General features: G+C 30.5%; 2 protein-coding genes across 3 annotated transcripts; both read right to left on the bottom strand.

Moving 5' to 3' along the window:
* Positions 1-5,479: 5,479 nt before the first annotated feature.
* LOC106621040 (alcohol dehydrogenase 1) lies at positions 5,480-7,688 on the bottom strand. Its single transcript, XM_014239732.3, has 3 exons — positions 7,492-7,688; positions 6,029-6,430; positions 5,480-5,892 (listed from the first exon to the last, which is right to left on the bottom strand). The coding sequence occupies exons 1-3, from the start codon at positions 7,681-7,683 to the stop codon at positions 5,614-5,616; spliced, it is 873 nt and encodes a 290-aa protein (XP_014095207.2). The 5' UTR covers positions 7,684-7,688; the 3' UTR covers positions 5,480-5,613.
* Positions 7,689-9,388: 1,700 nt separating this feature from the next.
* On the bottom strand, positions 9,389-11,346 carry LOC106621041 (alcohol dehydrogenase). Of its 2 annotated transcripts, XR_011396086.1 has the most exons (4): positions 11,164-11,346; positions 10,641-11,042; positions 10,207-10,555; positions 9,389-9,564 (listed from the first exon to the last, which is right to left on the bottom strand). XR_011396086.1 is itself a non-coding variant. In NM_001315629.1 (3 exon segments), coding segments are annotated over 3 exon segments (777 nt in total).
* Between the last annotated feature and the right edge of the window lie 680 nt (positions 11,347-12,026).

Below are 12,026 nucleotides of genomic sequence, written 5' to 3'. Positions count from 1 at the left end.
TTTTCAATTTAATTGAATTACTCAAAATTTTAAACAGCTGGCAGTCCTCCTAAGTCTTGTTTTCAACTATAAGGATCGCTAAGTATTCTTCGTTGTGTAGCAATCATGTATTTATTGTAAATATATGTATATAAGTAGTTTCTCTCATCAATATAATTGAAATAAATATAAAAAACAAAAAGTGGTGGCAACCCGACTCGTGAAATATTTACAAATGTAAGGATAGTAGCACCTTTTTTTATCAATATTGTATTTTTCTTATTTAATCGTTTTTTTTTTTTTTGTTTGCTGAAAATGTTTCAAACATCTGGCAACCTTTTATGTGTATCTTTTAATTTATATTGAATATATAACAGAATTGTATCGAATGATCCAAGAAACAAATGTATTTAATCTCTGACGCTGTCTAACTGTGAATGTGACAAATTTTTGTTACGCTACGTAATTTTGTCGAATCTTTCTATTTTTGACTCGTGCCTAAAATAGTTTTTCATCAAGTATAGCTAAAAACCCAAAAATTAACAATTAATTTTTATATTTATTTAGTAAGACCAATTGATTACAATCTAAAATATTTCGAATATTTTAAATTTCATAAAGTCATGGAAAATTATAAAGAATAATGTTTTGAAATACGGTATTCATATACTCAAAAACATATTCCATTATTATTTGTGATTTATGGCAAGTGACCAAATTAAACAAAAATGCGAAATGAATTATTGGATGACTTTCATGCAGACATTTTATACGAAAGTGCATAAATTTGTAATTAAATTTTGATATAGAAATGAATACCAAATGTTTGTTATATGCCAATTAATTTTTGTGATATTTTTGTTCCATTTATTTTTATAATATGTAAGGTTTATTTTCAATTGATTTTATTTCAAAATTCCTACAAAAAGTTTTTTCTCTATTAAACATACTTGAGTATTAATGATTATTACTTGGTTACAAGGATAAATATGCGTTTATTCCGCCAGTCATATTTGAAAGTACTTAATAAGTTTTGATAGGCAGAGTGGTTTTATGTTTGCTCTTAAATAATTCAAAACCCCACAGCTGAGTTGGAGCAATATTTTTATTTTTAATAGTCACTTTCATCAGTTTCAAAAGCTCAACTCTCATTTGCTATAACTTCATGAAAATTATTCGAAGGATTCACTTTCTAATATATAAGACTGGCATAAATCAAAAGTGACAAATAAGTCATTTAAGGCGACGGATCGATTTGAAATGTTATATTCATTTAACACCAAATTGAATGATATTAAAGAAAATCGTTGACTCAAGGAAAGATCAAGCGTAGCGAATGTTATAACTCGCTACAAATTAACAATTAATTACTTGACACAACATTTAAAAGTATAGTCTTTCAGATATATTTTACGAAAGTTTTCGAATTCTTTCTATCGTTTTCAAATTGCTTGTTATACGAGTATACTGTAATATGTTACGATTTCGATTTTCAAACACAACCCAATAAAACTCTTACTATATAGCGAAGATCGAAAGCGATGCGTTTCTTAATCTACATTTGGCAAAATTAACAAAAATGTTTTCATAATCTGTTCTACGTAACCGGATTTTGAAAAGGAAAATAATAATAACTATTTATATAATTGAATCAATTTATTTGCAAATTATTCGGCACGTTTTCCTTTTTTTGAATTTATCGAGTGAAATAAATATAAAAGCAGTTATATTACGATATAAACACAGACTTAACAGCTTTTTTAAGATAGTTAATCAGAAAAAGCTTTTGATATACATTTTGTCTCCAAACTCAAATCTCATGAATTTTCAAACCTATCTGTTAGTCATTTCATAAAATTTTCTTAGACAAATTTTGTTAAAAATAAACTAAAAATTTATTTTATTATAAAAAAAAAGATTTATAAATAAAATGATGGCGGTTACTCATTTGCATATGTGTACATTTAGGTATTACATATTTGCGTGTGGATGTTATGCAAATTGGTGAAAACGCCAGCCGGCCAAGAAGTGTGTCTATTGTTTAAATGTATAAATCATAGCTGCACATATATATTTAGGAAATATTATTATATTAGATATTATTTCAAATACGCTTCTAAATCACAAACATTTCTTTTGGATTCTCACACTTATGCAGTATACAAGTATATACATATACATAAATACGTGTGTATACGAGTATATCATGTGTATTTGCATACCGCTTAATTTGCGAATCATAAATAAAAATAATACATATTTATGAGGTTGGATAAACAAACGAATGTTATTTTTTCCGCGCGCATTCAATTTTCTGCAAAATCTTTGTAATGAAATATGTTTTCAAGTAGTTGGAAGCGAGTTATAAGCTCTTCTATCTGATAATAAGAAACAAATGGAAAATTGTATGGCGGAGGACCTTCCCGTTACAATTAGAGCTCATACGTGGAGAGCCTTTCTTAAGAGTGTCTATCAACTAATTTTTCAGAGTACGAAGCAAAAAAAAAAAAAATACGCTTTTTGTTATCCACCCTAATAGATATGTATAATTTTAACTTATAAACTTTCATATAAAAAATGTGTTTTCCACCACTAATTCCATAAGTTTTATCATAGAAATTTATTTATAGTTTATAAGGAAAAAAATAAATAAATAAAGTTAAAACAAACAAAAAAAAAATTTAAAATGTTCCAATATTTTTTCGTGTATTCTGTGAACAAATAATAAAAATTTTGCTTATTCTTAAATATGGCACATATATGTTATTCATATATTAGTTGTTGTTGATTAAATTGTCATCCAATTCCATGCATGTGGTTTTGAGGTTATATTATTTTACTTAAAAGTAGTTTGCATAAAAACCACAAAATTTAATATATGCGTAGCTTTAAGTAAAGGGTATTTTGAAGCTGAGCTAAAACTCTAAGTTTAGAAAAGTTTAAAACTTATTCAATAATTATTCTTCTTTTATACGTGTTTTTTGATTAATTTTATAATGTTTAATATTTAAAAATACGTTTCACAAAACATCTCTACCTAAACCGCAAATCTTGTTTTTTGTTAATTAAAAAATTGCATAAAGAAATTTAAATGTATCCAAATTCATCAATCAGCATCCTCGGTTGAATGTTAAATTTACTATATTTCCACTACCGTATTGGAAAATTAAAAAAAAAAAGATTCGGCTGTCAGAATTAAACAGACTCCGTGTGACAGTCAAAAAAGCAATTTTTGGGAATTAAAAAAAAGAAACTGAGAAAAATCGACGATCGCGAATTTTATATACATATATGGTATACATATGTACAACATGTAACATATGTAGGACTATGTATGTATTAATTTCCAAGGTAATTTAATATTCATTAATTATTATTTAAGTATATAAATGGGAGTGATTTTATTTCTATCTTAGCATAAAAAATCCAATTTTTGATGTAGTTTGTACTTGAAACGATTAATATCAACTTTTGTCTATCACTAATAAATTTGTATAACATCATTTATTAAAGTAAAGCCTGCTTAAAATCGTGCCAATCAACTTTCCTTAAGCCCCTTTTTGATTATTTGGGGTGTAATTCTAGATATTTTCTTTTGTTATATCTCGGCAATCGCTTGAGGTTTCATTGATTTAATAATATAATTAGAAATTCCTAAAAGCCGCTTTAGAAATTTTTAGGTTAATAGTAACAAAAACAAGCTAACATCTTTTGATAATATTAAGTGATCGTTAAAAATGCTTTAATTTTCTATAGAAAGGTCCTAAGATCACATAAACTAGCACTTTAAAATTTTAGAACCTATCAAGTGAGTCAAAAGAAAAAAGTCGAGGGAAATCAGATTGACGTTTTCTAAAAAGCAAAAAAAAACAAGTAAGGAAGGGCTGAGTTCGGATGTAACCGAACATTTTATACTCTCGCAAAGTCAAATGGTATACTCGTTTGGGATTTCTTTGTGGATTGACTGATATTTTCGGTAGAAGGTCAACTATAGGCATTAGGGTCCACATATTTAGTACTTAGGGGCTTAAACAGTTTTGGTTCGATTTAGACAATTTTTGGCCGCAAGGTGGGATACTTTAATTGCATTATTCACGCAAAGTTTTATCCCGATACAGTCATTGTTGCCTGATTTGCATAGTGGAAAGTGAAAGAATCAGATGGAATTTAAAATGGTGTTATATGGGAAGTAGGCGTGGTTTTAGTCCGATTTCGCCCATTTTTGCACTATAATATAGATATATGAGAAGAATGTTACATATCGAATTTGGTTGAAATTGGTTAAGCAGATCCCAAGATATGGGTTTTCACCTAAAAGTGGGCTGTGCCACGCCCACTGTTTAATTTTGAACGCAGTTCCTATAAAGCCATCTCATACCATCTCAGAGATAAAATTTAATGTCCCTGCCGTGTTTAGTGCTTGATTTATCGCGCTTTTAGTAGTTTTTAACAGTACCGTTATATGCGGAGATTTTCACACCGTCAATAGAAGTGCTAAAAACATTTGGTTCCAGTGAATTTTGTTATTATAGCATTAGCGGCTTAGGAGATATACACATTAAACCTATTAGAGGCGGGACCACGCCCACTTTAAAAAAAAAATTTAACTGCAGATGCCCCTCCCTAATGTGATCCTGTGTACCAAATAACAGTCTTATATCTTAAGTTATGGCAGTTTATTTGTTTTTGATTAATGGCGTTTTGTGGGCGTGGCAGTGGTCCGATTACGCCCATCTGCAATACCAACCGTCTCACGGTACCAAGAAACATGTCTACCAAGTTTCATAAAGATATCTCAATTTTTACTCAAGTTAGAGCTTGCACGGACGGACGGACGGACGGACGGACGGACGGACGGACGGACGGACGGACGGACAGACAGTCACCCGGATTTCAACTCGTCTCTTCATCCTGATCATTTATATATACATAACCCTATATCTAACTCGATTAGTTTTAGGTGAACAAAACTATTATACTCTGTAGCAACAGGTTGCGAGAGTATCAAAAAGGGAACTTTAATCTCTAACTTTGTTTTCAAACAGAAAAGTTCTTTGAGATTATTTCAGTGAGAAATAAGGCAAATAAAAATGTATTTTCGTATAATAAACGTATAATAAAATTTATGAAGCCTATCGCTTTTGAAGAGATTGGCTCACAAGACATATTTCACATATCAAACAACAACAATATGTGTATATGAATCTGATATGCTTATATTGACATATACACAAAATGAAGGTGAAAAAATGATTTAATAAATTATAGTTAAATATTAAATTCTAAAAATAAACAATTATTTATAAACAGTGCACATGCAGATGAATAATATTGACTTCGGCGAGAAGCAGAGATTTTGAACATACAATTTTTCATAACGCAAAATCTAATTTTATATATAGAAAAAAAGCCATTTGCCAATTTTAAAATTCAGTTTCGCACTCCCTTATATTTTTTGTATCCTTAGAACTTAATTGCTAGAATCAACCACAATTTTCCATACAGTTTTTTATAAAAATAATTTATTAAAAGTAATAAAACTAAAATTATAAAACACATTTTTTTCTAAATAATTTTTGTAGTAAAAGCGCATTATTATTAACTATTGTATGAAGCTTTTTATAGCGAAAGTCTTTAAAAAGTTGGTTCCCAGTAGACGCTTGGCTTCACCTTGGTCAGTGTGCCTTCGTTACTAATATAGATGGCACCATTGTCCCTCAACTCGACGACTTGAGCCAAATGTGCGCCACACACTTCTGGTTTCTGTGTTTTGCAGTGGTTCAGCTTCTCGCCAATCTCCTTGGAATAGTCGAAAGTATATTTGGTGGCAACGTTGTTCTTCAATGGCGTATCGGTCAAACCGGGACAGAAAGTGACCACCGCAATGCCCGTATGTTCATAATAGTGGGGATCCTAAAATAATAGTTAAATGCTAGTTATTTATAATAGTTTTTAGTTAATAGTAGTAAAAAAGCAATAAATAAGAAATATATATTTATAAACAATATAAAATAATATTGTGAAAAATCTATTATTATGCGCCACTCACACCAAGTGAACGAGAGAAACCCATAACACCGAATTTCGATGCACAGTAGATGGCGGCGGGTGGTCCGGGCTCCAAACCCAACACGGAAGCAATATTGACAATCACGCCACCGCGTCCCTTCTTATTCTTGTCCATGAGTGGAATTGCCTCTAGCGTGGTATTGATAAGACCAATCAAATTGATGTTCATGGTCCACTCTACATTGGGATCGTTGAGTATGCCGGCGCCATTGACGAGTACATCGATGTATTGCACCTTGGCGATAACATCAGCGAGTGATTGCTTAATGTTATCCTTGCTGGTAATATCGAACTTGGTATAGAACACTTTGGTCTTGGGATTGATTTCTTCTAAGGCCTTCACAGCTTCCGGTTTGTCCAAAATATCGAAAACAAATAAGGACTAAGGAAGAAAAGAGACGAATCGTAAATTTGAACTTTACTTTTGATTTATATTAATTAAAAGTTTATTTTTATTGGTGAAAAAAAACAACAATAATAAAATAAAATTAGTGTAAACAATAGATATTTTGATTTGTTTTCCACAAATACCTTAAATCCGCAGTTATTTAATATAAATTTTTTAAACTTTCAGTTTTGTTAATTGTTTTTAGATTTTTGTGTAACTACTTTTTTATTTTTTCAAATGCTTAATTTTTTTCAAAAAAAACACTATAAAAATAAAATTAGAGTGGAAAATAAAAAAAAAATTCATCAATTATTTATATTTATTTTTATTAAAAGAATTTATATTCGTTTTATTAAACTTTAAATTTTAATTTTGGTAAAGTTTTTCCCACAAATAATTTAAGCCCGCAACTTCTTTATTAATTTTTTTAACAAAAATAGTTTTTTCCTTACTTTAAGATTTCTGCATTACAGAATTCTAAATATTATACTAATTTTTAATACAAAATGATTACGTCAATTTTTTTAAGAAATATTGTATTATTTTTTAATCATGGAAAATAATTTTATTATAAACATTAAATGCAAAATTTCCACACTTCCACTTTTCCTCTATATTATAGAAAAAAGATTATATAAATTTTCATTCCGTGATTTTTTACTATTTTTTCCATCAATATTCAAGCAAAATTATTTTTAAAAAATTTTAAATTTTTTTGCGAAAATATTTAAACTGTTTACTACTGTTATACACAACATCACAATTCTACTTAATACCTTTTAAACTTTTATGTCTAAAAAAATATATAAAACTAATTTTTTTACTTTTTATTAATTTTGTTGTATAATTTTTTTTTTTATTCTCAGCATATTTCAAAAATATTAGTTATTCAATTTGGTTTTCTTCATCACTTTATTATTTTGGTAACTTCCGCTCATTTACTAACTATTCTTATCGTTTTATTAATTGTTATTTTATTTCTATGATTATTTTTATAAATTTTTAAAGTCAGTTTACAATTTTCACAACTCTTTTTTATAACTTTTCTGTCTTACCGCCAAATCTCTGGTTATCAACGTTTTGCAAGCCTCATAACCAATGAAGCCCAAGCCGCCGACAAAAACAACATTTTTACCCGCCAAACTCATGTTTAATAAAAGTTTAGTTAAAAATCGAAAAACACTGCAATTTGAAGCAAAACACTTTCCTACAACTGTTTGCCCAGCGACTGTGATGAGACTGAGCATTCTGCCGCGTTTTTATATCCAAATCCTCCCGGCGCGTGTACAGGCTCGCTCGCGCATGTCACGGAGCTTTCGATACGAAAATGGGGCAGACGCCAATTAAACACGCCAATAAGACACATTAACATAGCTTTCGTTGCTTCAAAATACCCCACACAATATTGCTGCAGAAAATGTTTGCCTTAAAATAAGTTCTGCATACTTTTCTACAACAAAGTAGTGAATGTAAATATATAAAAGTATGTATGAATCTATATAACTACAAACACGCTTAGATATATATGTATGTATATACATCTATCATATCTTTTATTTACATTTAATATAGAACATTTCTAATCACTTTCGAATTTGCGCTAATGTCAATATTTTTTGGTTTAGTCGCCGGCGTTTTGTTGACTTTTATTACTAATCACTTTTGATATTTACTAATCGCAATCTCTCAGCACACTTATGTCAACAAACACAACAAAGTTGATTTTTTTCTCTTTACCTATACAATAAAGTAAAATTATAAAGGTAGCTATGCATTTGATTTGGAACTTCACTCTTACATCTAGAAGTGGCTTTGTTATTTTTGCATAACAGTACTTTTACATTAACCTTAAATTCTGTTGTTAGAAATATATATATATATATTTCAGAGGAATATTTAACGAAGATCGATAACATATTCCTGTGAAGAATTCAACTAAAGCTAGATCTGATTTTTCAACTCAAATACTTTCTTTTAATCATGTTCGTGTAAGATAATTAATTAGTAAATGTTGTAATTACTGAATATTATCTCTCAAGATATGATCGAGAGTGATCAGAACGAATAAAATGTTTACTAACTGACTTAACTGTTGGTGTTTTAAGAAACATTCAGAATATTAACATATTACTAAGTGGTAGTGGGTAGACAGAAACTGGTCTAAAACAAGAAGAAATAAGCATTGGCTGCATCGAAGCTGTAATAACCTTCACAAGTTTATTTCTTATAGCATAAAAAGGTATACAAATATATTTATTTTTATTCTGATCGTTCAGTTTGTATCGCAGATATATGCTATAGTGGTTCGATATCGACGGTTTCGACAAACGAGCGGCTTCTATGAGAAGAAAGGACGTGTACGTCGATGTCTCAAATGGGACATGGATATGGCTTATTCGACTAAGATCATTGCGCTGATCATATATATATGTATATATTTTATAGGTCCACCCCCCGCTTGCTACATATTCTCCTTGGCACCCAAGTGGGGTTGAAAGTGGAGTTGGGCGTAATCGGATCACTGCCACTCCCACATTTATTGTTATCAGAAAGATGTGCAGTGCGGAAAACTTCCGAGTACCAATTGGCATAATATTTTTATTCTATATGCTTGTTCTTAAAAATTTCACTAATCATTTATCTTTCAATATTTATAAAATTTTATTGAAAGCATTATCTACCATATATTTCAATTATCAAGTTCTAATATAAATTATTTATTCTAATTTGTAACAATTATATTTGATTTATTTAATTTGTAACACATATAATCAATAAAAAAACTCGTCATTAACTTGCTTGATAAGAAAATATATTATTAATTGCTTTAAATGCGTTTATATATTTAAATAGTTCATTATTGCATATTTTTAAAGCTATTAATATTGTTTTTGTTGTATTTAATGCACTGCTTAATTGTCTCTAGTGAAATGAAATTGTCTTGCCGCTTGCTAAGTTTCCTCTACCAGCAGCGGATGCTCATTTTTTGTTATTAGCTAAGCATACGGATACATTGTGTGAAATTAAGTAAAACCCAACAATGTTATTGCAAATGACGTGAAATAAATAAATATATATTAAAGAGTTATCAGCAAAGACCGGCGTCGCTGGGGTTAATGTAGTCGAATCTAATTAAGTAGGTAAAATGTTGTTATTAATTATATATAGATTACATATAATACTTGGAACATCTAATTTAGAATTTAATGTCAATTTTCTATAAATATGTGTTAATGTATGTATATATGTATTAGGGTGGAGCGAAATTGTTTTTTTCATTTTTTTGCTTAGTCTGATGGTAAAATCTGTAGATTATAAAAAAAGAAAATTTTTGGACAAAAAAAAATTTTTTTAACATCTTGAGGCGGCGCACTCAGTTTCAAAGTAAATTTCGAGTAAAAATTTTTATTGGACAAGAAAAAAATCTTTTTACTTTAAACTGTTTACATTTATATAAAAATTACCGAATGTGACGGTTTTTGACTCAAAGTTTATTTTAACGCTTAAGGAAAGAATTGGGCGTTTAAGACTTTTTTTAAAACTCAAATTATGACCACAAAAATTTTTTTAAGTTAATAACTTTTAATCGTTTAGAAAGTCCAAAAATTTTCTTTTTTATAATCTACAGATTTTACCCTTTTTCTCAAACCAACTATGATACTACAACAACAATAATAACACAAGTCAAGGCACGTTTTAATGAAAAACTAATGAACATTTATTCAATTCAGACTTTTAACTTGTAAACTAAATAACATATATATACTTACTATACGTATGTACATATTTACATGTATATACAATATTAAAAATTATCGCAGATGTTGCCTAAAAAGCCTAGTTGAATGTGGGTTGCCAGTAGACGGTCGGTGTGACCTTGGACAAAGTGCCTTGGTTGCTAATATAGATGCCACCATTCTCGGCTGTATCGAGCACCTGAGCCAAATGAGCGCCACAAGCTTCGGGTTTCTGCGTCTTGGTGTTGTTGAGTTTATCACCAATCACCTTCGAATATTCGAAGGTGTATTTAGTGGCAATATTGTTCTTCAACGGCGTTTCTGTCAAACCGGGACAGAATGTGGCTACCGCAATACCGGTAAGGTTGTAATAATAAGGATCCTGTTAAGAAATACAAGTAAGTAGAGCAAAATTGTTTATATAGGAGCAAAGGTAAATATTGTAGGTGGGTGTGCAGTTTACTTACGGAAATTGATCGCGAGAAGCCCATAACACCGAATTTCGATGCGCAGTAGATGGCGGCGGGTGGTGCGGGCTCCAAACCCAACACGGAAGCAATGTTGACAATCAGGCCACCGCGTCCGTTCTTATTCTTGTCCATGAGTGGAATTGCCTCTAGCGTGGTATTGATAAGACCAATCAAATTGATGTTCATGGTTAACTCTACATTGGGATCGGTGAGTATGCCGGCACCATTGACGAGTACATCGATGTATTGCACCTTGGCGATAACATCGGCGAGTGCCGACTTAATGCTCGCCTTGTTGGTGATGTCGAATTTGGTGTAATAGACTTTGGTCTTGGGATTGATGGCCTGTAGAGCCTTAATATTCTCGGCATTTTCCAAAACGTCGAACACGAAGAAGGACTGCGAGGGTTGAAGAAATATTTTTAAGTTAATTTATTATATAATGTTCTTTATATTAAATTATAAACCCATTTTCGATAAACACTCGATAATACGCGTAAGTTTCTCTCGTGCAACTCACCGCCACATTCTTGGTCATAATCTGTTTGCAGGCCTCGTAACCGATGAAGCCCAAACCGCCAACGAAAACGACATTTTTGCCGCTCAAACCCATTTTTATCGAATTACCCTTATTCACTTTGCCTTACAGGTGCTGAATGTTTGTTTCTATGTCGAGCCAATTCGCAACTAATGCTATTTCGAAACGAAAGTTGCGCTTTTATAGTCCAGCAGCCGAAACCGAAAGCGTGTAGCACAGATACTGACATTTCAATTGTAAATTATCAACTCACCTAAATATAATAGATGGCTTGAGTATTCTCAGCTGATATGAATATAAAATACGATTCTAGTCAAATCATCCAATCGTCGCCAATACATACGTACAACATTTATATAAACATACCTAGCCATACATACACAGTATGGGTGCGTTAGAGCGAGTGTTAGAGAGATTTCAAACTATTCAAAACAACTTAGTCATGCTGCTAAATGATAATGGAAATCGAACTCTTCGCGCGTTAATCGTGGTTTGTCAGAACATATGCCTCCTACGTCAGCGATAGACACGCCTATAAAACAAAACGCGATTGCAATAAGAACAAAAAAAATTCACAACTTTTACTTGTCATTCCATCTCAATTTGAGAAAAAGTTCAATTACTATCATCTTTATTAAATTTGTTTTGATTTTTGAAATTTATTTTAATATTTTCGAGTGGCATTACGTGTTGTTATCGCTTTTTCGTTGTTTTTTCTTGTCGTGGTTTTAATATTGTATTTTACTTGTAGTATGTGCTTTGTTGTAGCTTTTTCGTGTGTGGTTCTTGTTTTTGTAAATGTTTTTTTTTTTTTGGTTCACAAAATATATCTTTTAACGGTTAAG

This window comes from Bactrocera oleae, chromosome 2, assembly GCF_042242935.1.
Source record: "Bactrocera oleae isolate idBacOlea1 chromosome 2, idBacOlea1, whole genome shotgun sequence".
In the NCBI taxonomy this organism is placed as follows: domain Eukaryota; kingdom Metazoa; phylum Arthropoda; class Insecta; order Diptera; family Tephritidae; genus Bactrocera; species Bactrocera oleae.
The sequence above is the reverse complement of the archived record's forward strand: the minus strand, read 5'-3'. Positions and strand labels throughout refer to the sequence as shown.